Source organism: Myxocyprinus asiaticus, chromosome 9 (assembly GCF_019703515.2).
Source record: "Myxocyprinus asiaticus isolate MX2 ecotype Aquarium Trade chromosome 9, UBuf_Myxa_2, whole genome shotgun sequence".
Classification (NCBI taxonomy): Eukaryota; Metazoa; Chordata; class Actinopteri; order Cypriniformes; family Catostomidae; genus Myxocyprinus; species Myxocyprinus asiaticus.
Window position 1 is genome coordinate 19,383,988 of NC_059352.1, and position 24,828 is coordinate 19,408,815.

At 36.4% G+C, this 24,828-nt stretch overlaps 1 protein-coding gene across 1 annotated transcript; it reads right to left on the reverse strand.

Annotated features, from left to right (window-relative positions):
* Positions 1-696: 696 nt before the first annotated feature.
* On the reverse strand, positions 697-24,828 carry chd1l (chromodomain helicase DNA binding protein 1-like). The gene is made up of 25 exons (XM_051705946.1): positions 24,613-24,828; positions 24,182-24,294; positions 23,875-23,981; positions 22,078-22,192; positions 21,930-21,961; positions 21,640-21,721; positions 21,304-21,466; positions 16,915-17,070; positions 16,681-16,773; positions 16,476-16,572; positions 16,124-16,197; positions 15,258-15,368; positions 11,991-12,105; positions 11,370-11,523; positions 10,972-11,146; positions 10,396-10,541; positions 8,579-8,742; positions 8,249-8,451; positions 7,666-7,764; positions 7,117-7,187; positions 6,901-7,015; positions 6,223-6,331; positions 5,596-5,887; positions 2,433-2,510; positions 697-2,332 (listed from the first exon to the last, which is right to left on the reverse strand). Exons 1-25 carry the CDS (start codon positions 24,704-24,706, stop codon positions 2,210-2,212), a joined length of 3,081 nt encoding a protein of 1,026 aa, XP_051561906.1. The 5' UTR covers positions 24,707-24,828; the 3' UTR covers positions 697-2,209.

Here is a 24,828-nt window from a genome sequence, read left to right on the forward strand (position 1 = left end):
TCATCTGAAAAGAGGACTTTGGACCACTGGGCAACAGTCCAGTTCTTCTTCTCCTTAGCCCAGGTAAGACGCCTCTGACGTTGTCTGTGGTTCAGGAGTGGCTTAACAAGAGGAATACGACAACTGTAGCCAAATTCCTTGACACGTCTGTGTGTGGTGGCTCTTGATGCCTTGACCCCAGCCTCAGTCCATTCCTTGTGAAGTTCACCCAAATTCTTGAATCGATTTTGCTTGACAATCCTCATAAGGCTGCAGTTCTCTCGGTTGGTTGTGTATCTTTTTCTTCCACACTTTTTCCTTCCACTCAACTTTCTGTTTACATGCTTGGATACAGCACTCTGTGAACAGCCAGCTTCTTTGGCAATGAATGTTTGTGGCTTACCCTCCTTGTGAAGGGTGTCAATGATTGTCTTCTGGACAACTGTCAGATCAGCAGTTTTCCCCATGATTGTGTAGCCTAGTGAACCAAACTGAGAGACCATTTTGAAGGCTCAGGAAACCTTTGCAGGTGTTTTGAGTTGATTAGCTGATTGGCATGTCACCATATTCTAATTTTTTGAGAGAGTGAATTGGTGGGTTTTTGTTAAATGTGAGCCAAAATCATCACAATTAAAAGAACCAAAGACTTAAACTACTTCAGTCTGTGTGCATTGAATTTATTTAATACACGAGTTTCACAATTTGCGTTGAATTACTGAAATAAATGAACTTTTCCACGACATTCTAATTTATTGAGATGTACCTGTATGTGCTCATCTAAAGGATTGGGATGCTCCTGAACACTTAATATTTCTGTATTTTGTAGTCTAATCCATTCATTTCCATCCAATGGCCGGTCATTTTTGACCAGGAACAAAAGTGTAACAAAGTGAAATAAAACGAATAAAATGTAAAGAAAATGGGCCAAATTTTTTTTGTGTGTTTTCAGATACCATACGTGAACAATGACAAGGAATTTTATTCCAATTGGATTAAAAAAAAATACAATAAAAAATCATTAAAAAAAATATAAGTCATCCGGGTCAAAATAACCGGAACAAAACATAAGGGTTAAAACCAAATAATCATGAGGCACACACAAAGGAAGCAAATGGGGCAAATTTTGCCAGGGTTTAAAGAAGGGCCAGATATCTCCAAATGGGGGCTTCACTTCCACACAAGGTTAGGTTTAGGAAAGGGATAGGTTCGGGGCTCCCTAAAGGGTTAGGTTAGGGGCTCCCTACCCATACTTATGCAATAAATGCTGTCGATTGGGGTTAACTTTTATTACATAATTACCTAACATTTCAGGTATGATGAAAGTTATATCAGTCAGCGATACAACTTAAAAATTGTTGTAAAACAATACGAGGCCTTCAATCATGTCAAACAGTTGCTTCGGCTTTCCTAGTTAGGATACCCTTGCACAACCCTAACCAAGGGGCATTCAGGTTCAAATTAAAAACATGTGGCATTTACTCTAGGACAGTATAATTGGTTTACAATAAAAAATTAAATGAAAACAAAACAATAACACAATCATGCATCAGTCTTGTTAGTTACTTATTGTTAAAAATGGCCAATGAGAGTTTCCAAAAACAGAGGCAGTACATTACCATAGACATCTCTGGTGGGTTTTTTTTTTTTTTTTAAAGAGCAACCTTTTCTGAGTAAAACCTTCATTGAGATCCGACATAGATATAACAGCTTTTGCAACCTGTGGTTTGATTTATGACATTACAATGGTGATGCAGATTTGACACATCTCACGTTTCACATTCATTTAAACAGGTGATTTTTATACCACAATCAAACATCATCGCTTTTCTTTCCCCAGGACAAACACCAGACATGATTTATTATCATGAAAGTAAAATTGTACAGTGGAGTGACTATTAAAATGCTGTTGTTTTAAAAACCTTACACAGGTTGTCATTATCAGACATTTAGGAAACACCAAATAATCTTATTACACTCATGGCCACTTAATGTATTTAACACTGTTGTTTTATCTTTATTGAAATATTTAAGAAATGCTTCATTATTTAATCCATATTATGACAGCACTCCTGAACTGAGTTTAGATCACACCATATGATGTCATTTAAGTGTAACTTGATATACAGGGAAACAGCAGTACATTTCTTAATCATATTCAGATAGTACACCTGAATTAACCGGAGGCAAATTGATTTGTTCAGCCAGTTCCAAACATGCAGAAGGAACTTTGTCAAGGTAACCTAATTACATATCTAGAGACACTGACTTTCCTTTGGTAAGCAAAGCAAGACTCCATCCACTTTTTGTTTACTGGAATGGCCTGAGGGTACTGATGCAATAAATCCTGCAGTTCCTGAGAGAAAAGAAAACAAAATAATTAATAGAATATTGCTGATACTAACCTAAAGGTACAACATTCTGTATTAAGTATATTAATAATTTGATTGTTATACCTGTGCATGGACAGGGCTTTCTACTTCTCCTACAATATGAGTAACGTGAGTACTCATGAGATCCTCTTCATCACCATCATATGTGCAGCAATGTTAAGGTGTATTACATTACCTCAAATCAACAAACTTTATCATGAATGTGATAATGACATGTCATGTCCCTTTAGATGTGGTGAAGTCTAATCGTTAAAAATCTGTGCTCATGGCTGAAAGTTTGTACTGTAGGTTACAATCTATCAACTAAAACCATTGTGCACTTGAGTAAGGCACAACAGGTTGCTCCAGGGGACTGTTCCTGTAATAAGTTTACTGGTCGCTTTAGTGTAAAGTGTCAAGTAAAAGACAAATTTGTAATTATTATTAGTAAAGTAATCAGAGGTTCTCAAGTATAGCGTGACAAAATTATTATTATTTTTTGTCTGATTCTATTAAGTTATTCAAAAATACATTTAACCTTGTGCGACCTCGTGTACACATGCATGGATGTTGTATTTCACTTATTAAAATAACCAACTGAATACTGTTCACAAGACTCTAGACTGTCATTTAAGGGTTAAACTTCTAGTGCACAGAGTCAAGTGACACAACATGATGTTGATTTCCATGAAGTGCTTCTATGGGCACAGAGCCATCAAAAATTCCTCTGGTATGAAACCTCAATGTTTTTTCATTGAAACCTTTTTGGGTGTAAAGAGTAGCGTCTCTAGTTTTGTTTGATATGCCGCTTTAAAAACACCATAAATTTTTCACATGTCAGCACGCTGATAAACATGATGTCCACATACGTGGATTTTGTAACAATATTCCCTCAAAAATAGAAAAAACATAAAAAAAATAAATACAAAAACAGTGGTAGCAGAAAGTTGCTTCAAGTGTGTATAATTATTACATCCACTGCTGCTCTTTTGGAGAAGGGTTAAGTATTCATGAAGGAAAAACAGATCCAAAGAAGGAATTTACAAGATAAAGAAGACTTTTTGGCCACAACGCATCTTTTTAAATGTAGTAGCCCAAATGTAAATAAAGGCTTTTTATCCTGATACTATATCCCACGTAAGTGCCTTGGATCTGTTTTTCCTTTAGTAGAAAAAACATATTTGCTATTTTGAATAACTTTCAACATTAACACATCGGTCATTTTAATATACATTTTGTTATATTTCATTTTGTTATCACTGTTTAATACAGTTTTATTCATTAACATTAAATGCATATTCACTGTGCATTTTCACATTAAGAATAAATGGGTTCATCCAAAAGCTAAAAAGATTATGCTTTCAGAGGCTTTATATGGAGTTAGGATGAAAATAAGGTGTATTTCGAACTGTTCTAAGACCAGTGAAGACAGACAGCACACTGGAGGTTAAATCATTCACTAAATAGGGAATAAGGGAGCATCCTATAGCTCTCTATGCAGCTAAGTGCATTCACTCCTAAAATCTGACCAAAAGTTCAGTTCCAGGCTGCAGATGATGTTTGGACCACTCAACATGTTTGGCAGACATGGGACAATGTTAATCAATACATAGATTCAGAATTTATAATGTGTAATTTTATTTTTAAAGGAGTCATGAAATGGAGAATCAAATTTTCCTTGATATTTAGACATATTAGAGATAACTGTACTATAAAAACATACTGTAAATTTCAGAACTCAAAACTTCCTCCCCAGTCTAAAAAGAGCATTTATAGTTGCCACCCTGCTCAGACATCTCGTTTTGAAATCTGTCTGTTCGTGACGTCACAACACATTGTTCATTTGTATTTACACATCCCACAACATGCGCCACTGCACCCTTGGCCCCGCCAACTGGCGTGCAGTTCAAGTCAAGAGAGCAGGCCTTCCTTGGCTAACTATTCCTAACATAACACCTAAGGGGACCCATCTGGACTATTTTGAGTTATTCTGTATATGAACATAAACTACACAGATGCTTTGACCGCTGCCATGTATCTCGCCGCTTTTAAAAGATGCAGTGTCAAGTTACAACCTTGAAGGGGAGAAGCAATTCTCTTTCATTCAGCTGCTGCTTCTTGTTGCTTAAGAACAAATGCGTCATGGACGTTCTTTCACCAATCTGCACTATTTTTAATTGTTGGTGTTTGTAAACATACGACGTCTTTGATGATGGACGTCTTCGACGATGGACGTCTTTGACCACTGTGGTGCGTTTCCAGCGATGTGCACCTCAGTGCACCTACAATATGTGTGTGTGTCATTTCACTGTTCTTTGGACTATGATGTGTTCCTTTTTTTTCAGCTCATGTCAGCATCGTTTATGAACCGTCATAATATGATTCAAGCTTTGCAAAAGAACTGTTATTGAAGGATGGGGCAGTAAAAAAACACTTCAAAAACTTAAGTAAACCATTTAATTCATGAATATTTCAAATGTCATGACTGTTTGAAAGTTTATGGTGCTGAGTGTTAACAGTTGTGCTTGAGATGAACAGTTTAATATATTCAGATGCAATGAGTTGGATGTGCGTTATGTGTAAACCCTGCAATTTTTTTATAATGTTGAGGGGTTTATTCATTCTCCTCTGAATGAGTTTGCTGAATTTGAGGGACTGCATGATGTTAGCCAATCATAACAGTGGACGTTTACATTGAAGTTTTAAGGAGGCGCTTATGCCAAAACTGAGCGTTTCAGACAGAAGGCCAAAAACAGGGTGGAAAATGATCATATATTACTACATTGTGACTGTTTTGGTGCAAAAAAAAGCTTTTATAACATTATCATTGGACCTCAGAGAAGATAATACAATTATTAAAAAACAGCAATACATGACCCCTTTAACATGGTTGGCAGTGATTGAATGATGCTGGCAATTACTTTAAATCAGAATTAATTATGCTAAATTCTAATGTAATGTCTTTAACATCTCAAAAACATGAATAATCAATTTTTTGGAAAACTATTTGCAATAGATTTTTTTTCTTTGCATGTTTATTAGGTGCTACTACTGTAGTTACAAATCAAAAAGGGAAATGGAAAATGCACACAGCAGTCACGCTTCAGACTCAGGAGGTTAAACTAGGTTTGTGAAAGATTTCTCCTTTTTTTTACCTCAGGAACCCTTATTTGTCATTGGCCTGTATGGGTAAAAGGATAAAATGTGAATTGATGTAACACTCTCACCTCTGAACATACATGAAAGGATATGTGATGAGGTAGCGGGTGAGCTTCTTTTTCTCTGTAGCAGCCAAGTTGTAGAAGAAGACATGAACACCTTTCATAAAGTCGGCCAACCCTGATGCACTTTGACCTTCTTGTGACTCAGTTGAGCACTTTGGTGACTTTGTTGGGTCTTCACTCTTACCTTGGGGACTGGAGGAGTGTAGGGACCGAGGTGATGAAGATGCTGATGAGTAACAGGCTGAGTGTGATGTAGATGGTGCAGCTGTACATGTGGTGTATGCTGCTGTAGAAGTGGCCCGCCTATAATAATAGCTGAAATTCAAGTCAAGAATGACCAAAGGTGGTAATTTTTCATGCCTTTTGTTTGAATGTCCAAAGCTAATTAGAATATAATTAAGTACTTTAATTTAGAGTACAGATATAACAAGCATTCTATGCCAAATATTTAGCTAAATTTAATATTTCCATTCCTTTAAATTACATCCATTTGTAATAACCCTGTTTGCTCAACAAGGTTTTATAACACATAGATTCTAATGATATTTGTTGGCTGTACTTCATATTTCTATTAACACTTCTACAGTTAATGTGACAAATTCTTGCCCCATCTTAGAGTGACCTAACGAACTCTTTTGGGGGTAGGATACATAGATGTGGAGATGCCTCTGGAAGCCAGGTGCTTGCGAATGAGTCTCTCAGTACCGTACCAGTTGAAGCCTTTAGTAGAGTGACCAATTCGTGGCAGGTGGACACTTGCTAATGAAGAAAACACAGAAAGGTTTAATATCAGACTACGGTCAACCATTAAAACGACCCCGTCATATGATGGCATAGGCTTACTTATCAAATATCGTTATAATGCAGTGCACATCAGACAACTGAAAGGAGACAACACTTGCTAAGCTAGGCATTAGTAACCAAGCAGAAGCTTCTCACAACTGCACATACAATAAAAGCTCGAACAAAATTCAGATAAGGACAATGTACAGTCTTGAATAGGTACATTTCAATGAATCTTTGAAAGTAACTAGGGAGCTGTTCTAACAGGTGTCTTGAGATGCTCCACCTCTTGGGAGACAATCCAATCCAACCTCTATAAAACTCAAAGGGGTGTGCTGTAAACTATGTATTTATTACAGGTTTGTAGCAATTATGCATTATTTAGTGGCAAGTGAACTACCACAAAGAACGCGTTGATCCCAAGTTAACAAAACAGTAATTAAAGTAATTTGAATGTTATAAAAACTGAATTTTTAAAATAAATGGCAAATCTAGGAGAATATAGGCATTCAGTGTTAACATGGTCACAGATGAGTGCAGAGTACCCTTCTTTTGTTTGGCATCTCTAAAGATCTTCTTGAGGCCTTCATCCAAGGCAGTGAGCCGAATACCTGACAAGATGTTGGCTTTATCCCTCTGCTGGGCAACTATGAGTGCCAGCTACAGAAACAGAAGGCATACAATTGTAAACTAAATTACCAGTTTAAAGTAATTAACAGCAATACATAAAGAAACAGAGAGCTTGAGCCTTGAAGACTTACGTAGTCTCTTCCACTGAGTCTCGACTGCTTGTCATCAATAGGAAAAAGCAGAACATTCCCCAGTTCTAAGTCTGAAACACAAGACTACCTTTTCATCATTCAAATATGTTTTTGTGACCCAAAAGTTTATATTAATCATAGATTACTAGAAGTGTTCTTTCGGTAAGCTGTCATTGCTACTGATACTGATATACTGCCATTTTCAACCATAACAAAAACAGCCCCTGGAATCCATTCATATTGCACCCTTAAACCTAAAACTTTAAAATGTAGAGTAGCTGATATGTATTAGAGACAATCATGGTGATTTAAATTATTATTATTATTATTTGTTTTTTTACTTTTCTGAACTGTTTTTTTTTTTTTTTTTTTTTTTCCAGTGCAAACACTTTCCACAATGGTTTAGGTGATAAATCAACACTGACAGTTTTATGTAAAGCAGGCGTACAAGCAACATAAAGCTGAGCTGGATATTGATGTTAGGGTGGAATGTTTGTAATGGCAGAGCATGAATTAGACTCGTCTAAGCAAACTGGAAAGGCTGGTCACCTTTCATGTCGCCAGCCAACTCATACTGCTTCCTCGGCTCATCTGATCTGATTTCAAGAGCGGTAAACAGTCCTCCTCTCCCCCAGTGTCCAGAATCATCTACACCAAACAAATAAACACACACACCACACATCATGCCAAATGAATGGGAAGTTAATCAGATAGTTCACCTGAAAATGAGAATTCTGTCCTCATTTACTCCCATTTACCCACATGTTGTTCAAACCCATACAGCTTTCTTTTTTCCATGGAATGTTAGCCTCAGTCACCATTCACTTTCATTGCATCTTTTTTCCATAAAATAAAAGTGAATAGTGACTGAGGCTAACGTTCTGCCTAACATCTCCAGAAAGTAACTCATACAGGTTTGGAAAGCCATGAGGATAAATAAATCATAAATTGTCCTTTTTGTGTGAACTATCCCCTTAACAAAACTGAGATCATTATACAGTAGATAGGATCCTTATCTGGTAACATGCCATGCGGAACAATCAATATGATGTCAGTGCTCTTCTGTCAGTGAGACATCGCTACAACCAAACATAGCCACAGTGTTGAAAGGAAGTTTTTATTAGAAACATACCAACACAGTGAACAATGATGGCATCCTCTCGATCAGCCTGAGGGTGCGTTACATCTCCCAACACATAGCGAATGGCTGTGTGATCTGAGTCTATGGAGCTGAAGCTGACATCATCATCTTCATCAGGCTCCATATCCTCTCCCTCACTGTCGATGTGGTGCAAGCACAATGATCTGTAGCCACAGGATTCCCACCATGCCATCCTGACATTGAAAAACAAACACAAGAATGCACATACACACACTGCCTCTAAAATGGACATTCACAGGAACAAAAAATTAAAAGGTAACATATATGCAATAGAATGCCACTTTGTTATCAGTTTCTTACTTCTTCTTATAATTAAGTTCTTCCTGTTGCCTCTTCCTCTCCTCCTGAAGCTTCGCCCTCTTTGCAGCAGCTTCTTGTCTCTTCTGACGTCTTTCTTCTAGCTCCGAGTTGGTAAGGGGCCTCTTCTTCCTCACAGGGTTAATCAAGGGCCCAGACAGGGAGACCTGATGGGCAGTGCCACACTTTTGTTTTGTTTGCTTTTTGTTTAGTTTCCTGATAGCATTTTAAACTAAAAACTAGGGATGTGCATGAGTAATCGACTAACTGAGTACTCGTTCTTCATCAGCTGGTCAACTATTAAAAACACTACTCAAATATCACAAATTAATTTTCCTTTGCACATATGCCTGCCATTGGCAATTCTGAATTATCCTGTACTTTCCCTATGGATTTCTAACCAATTCTCAGCTACAACTGACTCCACTGAGGGACGCTGTGGATGAGTGTTGTCAAGGTCTTGGATGAGAGGAGACATGATGGCATGACATGAACTTTTAAGCAAAGCCAAGTGTGGCAATACTTGAAATATTTTGATTCTTATTTAATTCTACTCCATTGGTACTCGGTTCTTGTTGGAGTCATGCATACAGTACCCACGGACAGAAATCTGTTTTTATGGTGGAAAGGAATTGCGAAGCGGTACGAGAAACTCGGAAGCTTATCAACTTCCATTTGAAAGCTTGCATTTTAATTAACAAGTAATCAATTACTCGTTTTTTTTTTTTTTGTGGATTAGAGTACTCAACTACAAAATTACTTGAAAATGCCCATCTCTACTAAAAAATAAAAATATAGGAACTTTATCTATCTATCAATCCATCCATCCATCCATCGGATATTTAGAGAGCCGGTATTTAGAGAGCGGGGGGCCAACAGGCTGATATAATGCTGAAATATTTTATCTTAATTTGAATCATAATTACTCAATTTCAAACAAAAACTGTAAAAATAGAAAATAAATCTTTAAAAAAAAATAAACAGCTTCTTCTGGTTTCTATTTGGTCATCCCACCACATTAGCAATTACATTTTCTCACAAAAAGACAGGATCAAACGAAATAAACATCCAGCGCACAGAGAATATGACATTAATAGTGGCCAATTACAGTACATATAGCACACATGTAGCACTTCTGATGCAATCTTCTGATCTCTTCCAGTTAACAAGGCCTGGACCTCACGCAACATTTGTGATTCAGACTCGGAGGTACACAGTTTTGACCCAGGCTGATATAATGTGCGCTTCAGAGGAAGATCTATGAGCGCTGTGCGCTTCATAATTTGAAAAACAAAAACAAATATCTGCCCATATTTCAGCCTCTGTGATATATTGGTCCACCGCTAATATAAAGTAGGGATGCACAGATGTATCGGCTGCCAATATTTAATGGCCAATTATTGACCAAATTAAAACCATCGGCATATCGGTAATAAGCATGAAAACACCATTTTGAAAACTCCATAAATGGACATGACCATTGTGAAAGTGGCACTTATCGAGTCTATAGGCTACATGATGAAGGAAACCATCCAAAACGCTTTGAAACCAGCAGACTTTGACTTCTGAGATATTGGAAATTATATATATTGTAAATTATTTATCATCAGAATAGTAAAAATCTTTTGTGCCTCTTTATATATTTTAAACCTGAAAACAAAATAAGGTAATTGGCAAAATATTGGTATTGGTCAATAGGTTTTTGTTAAAATTGGCCAAAACATTAATATCGTGCATTCCTAATATAAAGCATGAATTCTTTGCCAACCAAGAATCTAAATTCTAATTCACATTATAGCTCTCTTAAAAGATTAAGTTACCCCGGCTTTGTTACGGAGTGTTCGGCTCACTTTCCCGGCATCCTCTAGTTCGGCTAACTGCTTCTCAAATAACATTTCAAAGGTCCTCTCATCTTCTGCACTGGGGTCTTTAGAGTAATCCTTCCCCTCAAAGTAGTACATGTGGTCTGGAAGACAAGAAAGACATTAAAAGATCATCTAATTTTCAAGTGTCAATAAAAACTGCTGCAAGAGATTTATTTTTGGAATACCATGCATAAACTTAACATACAATCTGACAGACATCACTAAAATAGATATCACTGAAAACACACCTGTCTACATGACAGCCTTAGGTTCTGTAAAGAGCATAAAAGAGCAGGTGAGCAGCCTAGCCTTAATTAGCCAATCAGAAAATCTCTCAGCCTATCAATCATTTTGACTGTTTGGGTTTGCTGACATGTCTATGGAGGTGGGTTTATGGAGAGAGGGGCTGTGATTAAGGGTACTGGTGCGGTTTTATTCAATAGCGAAGTCTGGCAAAGTAATCAAAACAGCTGAAATCTCTTAGAGCAACTATAAAGTAGGAATATTGAAAATACGAACTAAGGGTCATACTTTGACCCTCGATGTCCTCCTCTTCATCAGTCTCATTAGGTACGACATGCTCTTCTTCCGTTACCCATTGTCCATCTCGAGACTGTCCCAGGATCAGCCTAAGGTCCACATCTTGAACAGAACTATCCTCTGATGACAGCAGTTTATCCACACCAAACTTTAGGATCTCACTCAGCTAGAGGGGCAGGGACGTGAAAATAAAAAAAAATACTGAAAAAGCAGGTAACTTTTCTCTGAACAACTGTTTATATGTCAAGTTTCACACGTAGATAGGAAGCCACAATTAGTTAGACAAGATATATGAATCATGAAACAGGACATAGTAAGAGCTCAATGTTGACTATGTGAGATAAAATGGAGATAAGCTGAAGAGTCAGAGGACATGGACCTCTCTTCACCTGAAGGCCAGAAGCTGCACACTGAACCTGGTCCAGCAGAGAAAAACGTCCCTCCTCAATCACTGTGTTTGTGAGACGCAGTTTAGACACAGCACGGGAATATATGATCTCCTCTACTGTATCTCTACCCAAGAGTCTGATCACTTTAACAGCCCTGCAGGCAAAAGAGAGAGGAGGTTTGTCTACACAGTCAACTAAAGGAGCCATTTAATGGGATAGCTCACCCAAAAATTGAAATTATGTCTTTATTTTCTCACCCTCATTTTGTTTTAAACATATGGGAATGAAATTAAGTCATGACGTGGAACACAAAAGGGGATTTTTAGGCAGTATGTTAATCTCGGTCATCATTCAGTTTCATTGCATCTTTTTTTTTCCTCCATACAATGAAAGTGAATGGTGACTAAGATAACATCTTTTGTATTCAAGAGAAGAAAGAAAATCATACGGGTTTGGAACAACGTGAGGGTGAATAAATGATGACAGAATTTTCATTTTTGAGTGAACTATCCTTTACCAAATGTGACTGTAACCAAACAGATGATGAGCTCCTAAAACAAACAATCTAACTTTTAAAATTAGATAGTAACAGAAAATATGCTTAAAATATTCCTTTAGAACCTTGTTTGGCCAATCCTGTGTGCTCGGGCTGCTGCTTGGAGGTCATTCTGTGGGTTGAAGTCACTGTCCACAAATATCACAGTATCTGCTGCGGTCAGGTTCATTCCAACCCCACCTAAAACAAGATTGTGTTGCACCTTTGCTTATACTAGAGGAATCACAGTAAATCTTACAATAGCAGTAAGGCTGTACAATGTCAACACTTAACAACAAATAATGGAAAAATGTCCATATAAAAATGAATGTGACATGGTAAACAAGTTCAAGATCTCTCTACATCAAAAAGAATGTACTATTTGGCTATCAGTTTTTGCACCACCATCTCAGACAGAGGCATAGTTCTCATGCGTGTCCTCAATATTTCTGCATCTCTGGTTAGTTCACTTTCAGTTTTCAGTTACTTGGATCAGTCTTAAATGATGCAGATAAGGTTTGCATCAACAACTTTTGAAATGGAAATCTGTTACAGTACAATAAAGTTAGAAAACACGTAGATGGATTTGTATTGCATTTGATTATATCTTTTGACCAATTAATTTCTATGAATTTTTTTATGAAATTGTTTGTGATCACTGGATAAGAATATTTTACAATTATTTTATAGGGACTGCACTCACAAAGACCAGTTTTTACCTGATAAAATATTTCAGAGCTGACCATGAAGAGAACAAATTATATTAACATTTTAAGCTCCGAGGGTGTTTTTAAAGATGTCCTGTTTCAGTGGCATACCCAAAATGAAAGGCTTATTACAAAAAACACACAAAAAAACAAGGAGGGTCAAGTGTTTGGTATAATTTTAAAGAAAACATTTCAAATTTTTAATGACATAGATTATGATAAATTGAGAGACTCTCAGTCTAAGAAATTACTGAAAAAAAAAAAAAAAAAAAGTTTTTTTTCTTATCTTTCTGATTTTACATTATATATCTCAGGGTGTAAATAAGGTAGCTCCGAAAAAGCTTGTTTTGTTCCCAATAATGTCACCTGTAACTGAGAAATATTTTGTGTTGATATGACAAAGCAATCAAAAGTTATGGCATAACAAAAATAATTTATTCTAGTGTCCAAAAACATCTCCAAGAGTCCAAAAGCCTCTCCAAACAAATAAAACATAGTAATTATACCTAAGAACTAATTACACATGCAAATACAACAATAACTAAAGGTATGCGCTCTCTCCAAAGCATGCAGGCATGAGTAACGAGATCTCATTCAGTTCCATTCTGTGTCATTTGAGCCATCATTGAGTCTGTGTCATGTACACTGGTGGCCAAAAGTTTGGAATAGTGCACAGATTTTGCTCTTTTGGAAGAAAAATTGGTACTTTTATTCACCAAAGTGGCATTCAACTGATCACAATGTATAGTCAGGACATTAATAACGTGAAAAATTACTATTACAAATTTTTAAAAAAATTCAGAACTTCTTAAACTACTTCAAAGAGAAATTCAAAAAGTCCTCCATGTGTAGCAATGACAGCTTTGCAGATCCTTGGTATTCTAGCTATCATTTTGTCCAGATACTCAGATGACATTTCACCCCACGCTTCCTGTAGCACTTGCCATAGATGTGGCTGTCTTGTCGGGCACTTCTCATGCACCTTACAGTCTAGCTGATCCCACAAAATCTCAATGGGGTTAAGATCCATAACACTCTTTTCCAATTATCTGTTGTCCAATGTCTGTGTTTATTTGCCCACTCTAACGTTTTCATTTTGTTTTTCTGTTTCAAAAGTGGCTTTTTCTTTGCAAATCTTCCCATAAGGTCTGCACCCTTGAGTCTTCTCCTTAATGTTGTACATAAAACGTGTTGAGCAGGTAGAATTCAATGAAGCTGTCAGCTGAGGACATGTGAGGCGTCTATTTCTCAAACTAGAGACTCTGATGTACTTATCCTTTTGTTTAGTTGTACACCTGGCCTTCCACATCTCTTTCTGTCCTTGTTAGAGCCAGTTGTCCTTTGTCTTTGAAGACTGCAGTGTACAACTTTGTATGAAATCTTGAGTTTTTTGGCAATTTCAAGCATTGTATAGCCTTGACAAGTTTCTAGAGAAAGCTGTTTCTTTTTTGCCATTTTTTACCTAATACTGACCTTAAGACATGCCAGTCTATTGCATACTGTGGCAACTCAAAAACAAACACAATGTTAAGGTTCATTTAATGAACCAAATAGCTTTCAACTGTGTTTGATATAATGGCAAGTGATTTTCTAGTACCAAATTAGCAATTTAGCATGATTACTCAAGGATAAGGTGTTGGGGTGATAGCTGCTGGATGATGGGGCCTGTCTAGATTTGATCAAAAATGACTTTTTTCAAATAGTGATGGTGCTGTTTTTTACATCAGTAATGTCCTGACTGTACTTTGTGATCAGTTGAAGGCCACTTTGGTGAATTAAAGTACCAATTTTCCTTCCAAAACAGCTAAATAATTTATCATAAATTATTCCAAACTTATGGCCACCAGTGTACTTGGTGCCATTTCTTGGTGGCCATAAGTAATTAACGTAAACAATCCTCTCTGCCCATATTTGGATGACTTTTACCTCTGGTTGCAGTGATCTGAATCCTAATACGATTGGTTTAGTCTTCCATGCTGGACAATGTACTACATAAATTCAGATGAAGTTATCTGATCCAGGAAAACTAGCGTATTATTAGCCAGATAGCACATTATGTGCTATGTGCACATGGTGCTTCGTGTGGATTATATAAAGATCTATGCATCCGATTACGTTGTGTGTGGGCTCGTTTTAAAGACAATCGCCTCCTCTAAGTAATGGTATGTGACATTCTACTCTTTGCTTTCCAACGACATATGACACATTGCTATTTGATCAGTTTGATGTATTTACCAATTATAATAATATGTGCAGTGCAAAATTATTAATAAATAATCAAAACAGAACACTTCTGATTTGTTTGCAAATTTCAAAGCACATTTTCAGGTTTGGTCTTAATGCTAACATGCATTGTAAAGTACAGCTTCTAAGCTTTACAATGATACCCTTTTGTGTTGGTTATGACTGTAATTATTAATATTTTTATAATTATTTTTTTCTCTGCGGGCCATGAGCTTAAAGGGTTAACTATGAAAATGTCCATGACTTTTCAAGATTTTATTAATTTACATTAATTTCCAGGCTTGGAAATCACAATTTTTAAAATTCCCTGATATTTTCAGGTTTTACATGACCGTGGCAACCCTTTATTTTATTTGATGGTGGCATCTGGACATCAGAATGGCCCCCAGACTTTAAACTTACCAGCTTTGGTGCTGAGGAGGAATATGAAAACATCTTTGGTGCTGAAGTTTTTGATAGCTAGGTTACGTTCCTCTCCACGGACTGAGCCATCCAGTCGCTCGTAACTGTAACCTACAGAAGTGAGAGGCCCGATCAAACCTGGCAGTTACAGGGTCGGTAGCACAGCAATGCACAAGCAGCACAAACACAGGATGTGATACTGAACCCACATTAACTGCTCTAGATTGGAGAACTAGATTACTAGGAGAACAGATAGGGTACAGTTACATAAATGTTCCAAATTGAGAAGAGAAAAACACAATTTTAAGACTACAAGCTAATACAATCTATTTTTTAAATAAAGTCTTGCACAAACATTTTTTTCTCAAGAATGGAATCATTAAGTGATTCCATCCTACTTTTAAATTCACTATGTCAAAAATATTTTTGGGTAACATATTACAATAATGTTCCATTAGTTAACATGAACTAACAATAAACAAAAAATTTTACTGCATTTATTATGTTAATTTCAACATAGTAATAGATTTTAAAATCAAAAGTTGTAAATGTTAACATTAGTCAATGCCCTATGAACTAACATGAACTAACAATGAACAACAGTATTTTTATTAAATAACATTAACCAAGATTAATAAATGCTGCAAAAAATACATTGTTCGTTGTTAGTTCATGATACCTAATGCATTAACTAATGATAAAGAACGGAACCTTATTGTAAAGTGCTACCGATTTTTCTTCTGGCTTTTGGAAAAAGTCAGTTAAGATTGAAAAGTAAGCACTTCTGTGATATTTGATGTACTTCCTGAAACCACGCGTATAAGAGAAAAGGAAGGCTTTGACACACTCAAAGTGTGTTTTAGTACCTCTGTACTCTAAGTAATCTTGCAGAATATCCAGCATCCTGGTCATTTGAGAAAACAGAAGAACACGGTGGCCCCTGCATACAAGGACATAATCCACAAAAATGTCAAATCCATTTATTATAATACTCAATGTAACATACGTGATGCTTAAACAGATTGGGAGGTTTGGGATGCTATGTAAGTGATAATGTACAGTCAGCCGGTCATTACCACGGCCATGGTCAATGTTCAATTATATTAACACAGAATGCACCAATCATACCAACTGACCAATCACAATCAGCTCTGTATGCCAATGACAGGAAGATAGGAAATAAGCAACAATGAAGGATATCAAGAAAGTAAGACACACCCCTCCTGAAGATATGCCAGCATGGTGTCCAGCAGAGCGAGCTTTCCACTGGCCTCCACTAAATGCTCCCCCATTTCAAACGGTTCTGGTTCCACGCCTTACACAGAAAAGAGGTAGCGGACAAACGAGAGATTTAGAGTCAAAATTAATTAGAATCAATTACTCTATGTGTTTGAGCATCTATAGAAATGGATGAAGTGATTACCATTGAACAAGTAGGGATGGCTCACACACTTTCTAAGCTGCATTAGAATGTTTAGCAGTCGGGTCTTACTGCTTTGATCAGTCTTAAATGCATCTGAAATTATTAAACTATTAGGTAAATCACTCATCACATTGCAAAAAAAAATTATTTTGTATGTTGTGACAGATGATTTGTAAGTTTGTTCTGCTTGTTTGTTGTTTGTCATTTGCATGTGTTGGGGTGGGGTGATCTTACCAAGGTCTCTCATCAGAATAGCTTTATAATATGTCTTCTGAAGGGCAGAGAGCCCATGATAAACAACAAGTTCAGTCTTCTTGGGCAGTTCGGCTGCCACCTCTGCCTTAACCCTTCGCAGCAAAAAGGGCTGTAGAACTTGATGAAGCTCATTGGCTGCAGACAAGAAAAACCATGTTACAAAGTCCTACACAAAGTCACTTGAGTGCAAAAAGGTAATTTCACTATCATGCAAATTTGGCAAGTGAGTCAAGGAAAGAGCATCTGCAGCAGGCTGGCATTGCAAAATACACATAACTTTCTGTGTCATCATGCACCAGATCATTTTAATTTCTCTCTGTCAGTTACATGTAAAATAGATCAGTTAGATCAGTGTGCTTCAAATAAGCAGAACAAAATTAATCAAGCTCTTCTGGCTGCTGTCAGTCACAGCAGCAAATTTCCACTCCAAAGAACAAGCAATTAAACATTACCAGAGAAAGAGTTATAATAGCATGCCTGTCTAACTGAAGCCCTCAAGGTTAACGATGGTAGATATTATAGGTATAATAACATTTGCTAAAACCAACAGCCTTAAGAACAATAAATATGGCAGCAGACATATAGGGCCCTATTTTAAGAGGGCGTTAAGCGTAGAGCTATGCCATTAGTCATACATGCAAAGTCAATGGGCATCAGGGCTCCAGGCTAAAAAATTGGCTCCTAAACTGAAACATTTAGGAGCCAAATGGCTGTTTTAGTTGCCACATCACAGAATTGCTCAATTTAGATTGTTGTTCAAAATCAAGATAGAAAGCCAAAGATAAGACAGCTATTAGAGCATTAATCGGGTGTTTAATATATACACCGATAAGACACAACATTAAAACCACCTGCCTAATATTGTGTATGTCCCCTTTGTGCCACCAAAACAGCGCCAACCCGCATCTCAGAATAGCATTCTGTACAGAGCGGTTATCTGAGTTACCGTAGACTTTGTCAGTTTGAACCAGTCTGGCCATTCTCTGTTGACCTCTCTCCATCCGCAGAACTGCCGCTTACTGGCAGTTTTTTGTTTTTGGCACCATTCTGAGATGCGGGTTGGCATGTTTCAAAACTTTTGACCGGTAGTATATATTAAATTGATTTGATATATTATATATATATATATATATATATATATATATATATATATATACACACACATACATACACATACACACAGTCAGCCAAAAGTTTGGAATAATGTACAGATTTTGCTCTTATGGAAAGAAATTGGTACTTTTATTCACCAAAGTGGCATTCAACTGATCACAATGTATAGTCAGGACATTAATAATGTGAAAAATTACTATTACAACTCTTAAACTACTTTAAAGAGATCTTATCAAAAAATCCTCCACGTGCAGCAATGACAGCTTTGCAGATCCTTGGTATTCTAGCTGTCAGTTTGTCCTGATACTCAGGTGACATTTCACCCCACGCTTCCTGTAGCACTTGCCATAGATGTGGCTGACTTGTCGGGCACTTCTCTTGTACCTTATAGTCTAGCTGATCCCACAAATGCTCAATGGAGTTAAGATCCATAACACTCTTTTCCAATTATCTGTTGTCCAATGTTTGTGTTTCTTTGCCCACTCTAACCTTTGCTTTTTGTTTTTCTGTTTCAAAAGTGGCTTTTTCTTTGCAATTCTTCCCATAAGGCCTGCACCCCTGAGTCTTCTCTTTACTGTTATACATGAAACTGGTGTTGAGCAGGTAGAATCTTGTTTTATTGAACATATGGGCCTTCCACATCTCTTTCTGTCCTCGTTAGAGCCAGTTGTCCTTTGTCTTTGAAGACTGTAGTGTACACCTTTGTATGGAATCTTCAGTTTTTTTGGCAATTTCAAGCATTGGATAGCCTTTATTCCTCAAAGCAATGATTGACTGATGAGTTTCTAGAGAAAGTGGTTTATTTTTTGACCAAATATTGACCTTAAGACATGCCAGTCTACTGCATACTGTGGCAACTCAAAAACAAACACAAAGACAAGGTTAAGCTTAATTTAACTAACCGAATAGCTTTCAACTGTGTTTGATATAATGGCAAGAGATTTTCTAGTACCAAATTAGCAATTTAAAATGCTTACTCAAGGATAAGGTGTTGGAGTGATGGCTGCTGGAAATGGGGCCTATCTAGATTTGATCAAAAATGACTTTTTCAAATAGTGATGGTGCTGTTTTTTACATCAGTAATGTCGTGACTATACTTTGTGATCAGCTGAATGCCACTTTGGTGAATTAAAGTACCAATATCCTTCCGAAACAGCAAAATCTGTACATTATTCCAAACTTTTGGCCACAAGTATATACATAATAAAAAAATCTTACTCTTTCTTTACTTTGACTAGATGGCCCAGACACAAAGACAGACACAAGAGTGCAAACTGAATGAAATCCCAGATGATACTCCAATCCCAATCAATAACCAGGAAAAAAAAAAAAAAACATTTGGTACATAACACAGGACTTTTAATAATAAACAAGCCCGAAATACACATGGGACTACTATTCTGAAATGTCTGCACTCCCAGTTGTGAACTCACTGATGGCTGATTCGCTGAGAAAGTGACTCGAATTCAAACTGCTAACCTGAGCTCCTAAGTTCAAACGAGTTCTTGTTGGGTGATTCATTATAAAGACCCAGTTCAAAAGAGTTATTTGTTCACGAATCGGACATCATGGCCTGTTGTGTTTGTTGTTTTTATTGGATTAATCCAGCGAGCTCATATAAACAGAAAGGTTGAAATGTGGCACGAGACACACTGCGCTCTAAAGATCTATTCAATAACTCACAAGATGATATCTGACGAAACCGCATATGAAAGCACACAACCCGACTGTCGCCAATGGAGAATAGATCTTAAATTATTGTCGCAACCATTTATTTTTTTGTTGCATTTGCGACCATTCAGGAACCCTGGGCATGGCCTTGAAGTTTTTGTATTTTCGTGCAAGCATGATCTAAGTCTAGGTGCAAGTGAGTTTGGCGAAATTGCGTGTGCAAAGGGTTAATGGGCTGGGTCAAGTGCAATTTAATTCTGAGGTTCTTCTCCAGCACAGTCTTCATTCTTTTATAAAGTCCATTCCCTGTCAAGCACCAGTGATATTAAATAAAAGACAGCACATTCATAAGTTGGTAGTGAAAATGGACTGTATGCAATGAATCAGAAGAACAGAAATAAGGACTTAAGATCTTTTGCCCATTAACTGCATCCCTGTTGAATGTCAGGCATATTTCTATGACAGTGACATGCTCCTTTTATACGCATGGGAAATGTGGTTCTCATCAGGATGTGGATTTACACTTAGTTAAATGATAGAGAATGTAAGTATAATTACATTCTCATATAATAACAACTTATCATGAGTATAACAGTGATTGCATCGGAACGCACTTCACTTCTACGTTGATTTTGAAAATTTTTATCCATTTCCTGAAAAATATTTCTAAATTCAAATTACACTTCAATCGAAACAATAATCAAAATAACCAAGTGGTCAAAAAAAAAAAAAAAAAAATGTCAAGTCCAAATTTTACTTTCTCCAATATCTTCCACTGGCACCTTTTGCAGTGACGTAAAAATCACTCTACAACAACAGGTGGAAAAATACCAATACATATTAGATAATAAATACAATTGTACATATAAACATTATAATAATAATTGAAAAATAAACAATGACCAAAAGAAGTTTACAAATCTCATAAATATTTGATATATTAAAATGGCTACACCAGCAATCGTCATGGACGTAATTTGATGTCGAGTTTAGAAATTGACTTTATTACCACCCTTACCAAACTGCAAATGCAGGAACTGAGTTTAGACTGTGCTGAAAACAGATGTCCTTTTGAAATGTCAAAGACATTTATAGCAAAAGAAAATAGCAAATTGTGCCAATATACCCACAGTTTGCATGCATACATCCACAGATAGAGCAAACACTCCCACACATGCCCACTTGCGCTGGCTCGAAAATTGCACTTAGAATTAGCACTCTCACGAAAATTGGATAAGATGTTGCTCTCGGACATACTGCGTAGTGCTGCACTTTGCGGACTCACAAAAATAGAGCCCAAAAAAATCATTCAGTGCCAACAGTATAGCTGCACAATTTTTTAAATAAATAATTACAGCTGCCACAACTAATCGTGAAAAGTTTTAATAACAGTCTTGATTTACTGATGTGCTAAACAACAAATAGCTAATAAAGTCATTCAAGAATACAGTTCTGAGTTTGTTTTGGATCGTAATAAATCACGATTACAATATCAAGGGAAATTGTCGACAATTATGATTTTTATCAAAATTTAGGCCAGCACTGATTTTCACACTGGAACTGCAAAGGTTTGTGCTGTCATACCTAGAGTAGCTTCAGTCTGTACATCTGCATAGGCTCTGACAAAGTCCTCTACGGCATCAGGGGAAAACAGACTAGGCTGGATAAAGGTGAGTAGAGAATACACTTCTTGCAAGTTATTCTGAATGGGAGTTCCTGTCAACAGCACTCGAAAGCCCACTGTAAACTGAGGCAAAGATATAGAAGTCAGATGCCAGTTTACAGTAGGGGAAAGCTGACAAATTGACAGACAGGGCAGAGTTTATCATCAAGGGTTTGACTGACACCAACAGTGACTACAAAATATTTTAAAATATGTGCAAGACATTAAAGCTAGTCTATGTAATGCATTTGTTTAACCTTTTTGAGGGTTTGATGTAGTAATGACTGCTGGTTCTTCAGCCTGTGAGCCTCATCTACAACTAAAACCTTCCATTTCCAGCTGTGGAAAGAGTGTTACAATTAGTTGAATTGAAATTTGTAGCTATAAAATTCCCAGGGAATAGTGTTTAATTATGCACAAAATGCCGGGAATTGTGCAAGCGTGATGTCTATATTAAGTCTCACACTACGTATATCAGGATGTAATACAAATACAAAATCTTCTCTTTCTGCAACAGTTCACCACAACAATGAAAAGTCATCCTCACCTTTTCAGGTAGCTGGCATCTTTTAGGCACATCTTTTAAAGAGGAAAAAGAGTTTCTTAAAACAATTAATTTTTTTTCTAGAGTCTTAAAAAAAAGCAACCCTTTGAAAATACATCTCATGGATCTAAAAAAAAACAGGTGCACTAACCTCATAGGTGGTGACAAGAACATGAAAGTGTCTGTCATTCCTGAGTTCTGTCTGGAGCTCTGCCCTTCTCTCTTTATCACCAGTGTAACAGATCACAGAAAGACTGGGGCAAAAACTGAACAAAAAAACGGTGAGAGAAAACCAAATTAAGCCTTTAGGTGGAAAAAAAATTTAATAACTTTAATTAAATTAACCAAAAATTGCAATTTCACACTGAGTATTTTTTTTTTTAATGACCTGCAAGTAAAATTTGTGAAAGCCATAACTTCAAAGGATCAACCAATTTCCCCAGTATGTTTTGTCATCACATTCAGTTAATCTAATTTCAGTAGCAATAGGTCACCAAAACAATGGTCATCATTTACTCACCCTCTTGTTGTTCTCGTGTTGACTTTCTTCTGTGGAACACAGAATGTTAGCCTCACTCACCATTTGCTTTCACTGTATCTTTTTCCATACAATTAAAGTACTGTAAATGGTGACTTCAGCTAACTTGCTGCCTAACATCTATTTTTGTGCTCCACAGAATAAAGTCAGATCGGTCTGGAACAATGAGGGTGAGTAAATGATGATAGAATTTTCATTTTTGGGTGAACTATCCCTTTGACTGCTTCAAAAGAGATACAAAAACAGTGTTCATATGCTACTGTCTCCATCTGCTGACCATGACAGCACATTATCTTTCAGGTAAGATCAGTTCATACTGAATCGAATCGTTCTGACATTTATGGGATCATAGTGTCGCACTCTTGTACAAACAGGGTTGGGGAGTAACTGAATACATGTAACGGGATTACATATTTAAAATACAAAATATTAGTAACTGTATTCCACTACAGTTACAATTTAAAATTTGGTAATCAGAATACAGTTACATTCAAAAAGTATTTTGATTACTGAAGAGATTACTTTGCATTTTATTGTCATTTGTTCAATTTAATATTTAGTCTATTCAGTTGGAAAACATTTATCCATAAATTATAAAATACAAAGAGCATTTGATGTGTTACATTCATATGAGCAGACAGGGAAGTAAGTTTTGAAGTAAGTTTGGAGCAGCAGAAATATAAATAAACCTTGTGTAAATTGCCTTGTGTCTAAATGTGAACATTTAGTTTTATGTCAAGCTAAAAAGCTATTTCTAGCCATTTTACATGCACCTGTTACCAGGCATGATCATATATTTTTATCAAGAAAATCCACGTTAGATCATACTTTTTTTTTTTCTCTAGTAAGACCTTTGATATTAGGGCAAAAATCGTACTCTTGATGAGAATTTTTGTATTGTATTTATGTAAAAATAAATAAATAAAAAAAATCTAAAAATCCTTAAAACAAGATCTATTTGCCTTTATCTTGTTTTAGAAGCAACAAAATTTAGAAGCAATAAGATATTTGGGCTTTTTTCAGATTACATGTGTATTTTGTCTTACTGTACTGACAGATTTTTAATTTAAGAGATTTTTTTATAGTCAAAACAAGTGAAAAAATCTACCAGTGCTGAAGAAGTAATCCAAAGTATTTAGATTATGTTACTGACCTCAAGTAATCTAACGGAATATGTTACAAATTACATTTTACAGCATGTATTCTGTAATCTGTAGAGGAATACATTTTAAAAGTAACCTTCCCAACCCTGTGTACTAATAATAACTTAAGAGTGAGTTGTGTTTGCAATCAGATCTCTGTGACCTTAACTGACCTTGAATGTTTAGCCAGAGTATACACCAGTCTCCTGCATAAATCTCTTCACAGTTAAAAAAATATTTATTCTCAAAAGAGAACAAATTCCCTTACCGTTCCAACTCTTGTCTCCAGTTCTCCAAAACAGACAAAGGGCATAGCACTAGAAATTGCCCATTCATCTTAAGGCATCCTCGAGCATATGCCAGCAAAGAGATGGTCTGCAAAAGAAGATGACAGTTAAATTATGTTATTGACATACATTTATTTTTATAGTTATTAGTTATAATATTAGTGCAAAAAAATGACAGTTTCATGAAACAAAATCCAAAAAACTGCCAATCAGATTATCTTGGAATGAATCTCTGGCTAAACTTCATAGTAACACAATAAACAAGACAAACCCCTTCCCATTTCTAACCTGACAGGTCTTGCCTAGACCCATCTCATCACCAAGAATGCAGCCTTGCTGGTGCTTCATACACTGTGTCAGCCACCTCACTCCATCCACTTGATAAGATCTCAAATTAATTCCTGGTAATAAGGAGATATAGGTTTGCAATACTGTTGGTAATTAAAGTTTTAATCAAATCATAAACGAGTGTCCAAATCCTGTTTTCACAAGTCAAATTAATGCGCCACATGCCCAAATATGCTGTTAAGGTAAGGTTTTAAGACGCAGCAAACACAGTATTCAGGTATTGGGCCCCATACGAATTCTTCACTTATTTGTGTTATGAAATGATAGTAATTAATTGGCATGAAGAGCAACAGATATTTCAAATGGCTACACAAACACTTTGCAGCGTTTCTTCAAACATTATTATAAGAATCGCTCAACAATTCACACACCTCCTAGTCCCCATTTTTTCAAGTCATTCTCCGATAGTTCCGATTTGTCCTTTTCTGGTATACTGTTTCTAACAGCTCGAAGGAATTTAGACATTATTGTGATTTGAATACGTATACAGTAAGCGTACTTGTTTTCGAAAGTTTATTCACTCGACTTGGCATCAAGTTATTGTTTGTTGTGCGCGAGCCATACGAATTGGTCATGAACTTCACATA

What these genes read in the sequence shown, in the direction of transcription:
- chd1l (XM_051705946.1), bottom strand. Translation starts at nt 24,706, where the DNA reads ATGTCTAAATTCCTTCGAGCTGTTAGAAACAGTATACCAGAAAAGGAC. An exon ending in GTGCAGCTTCTGGCCTTCAG is followed by an intron (nt 11,147 to 11,369) that starts GTGAAGAGAGGT and finishes CTGCCCCTCTAG; the next exon opens with CTGAGTGAGATCCTAAAGTT. An exon ending in CCCGCTACCTCATCACATAT is followed by an intron (nt 2,511 to 5,595) that starts CCTTTCATGTAT and finishes TGCTGCACATAT; the next exon opens with GATGGTGATGAAGAGGATCT.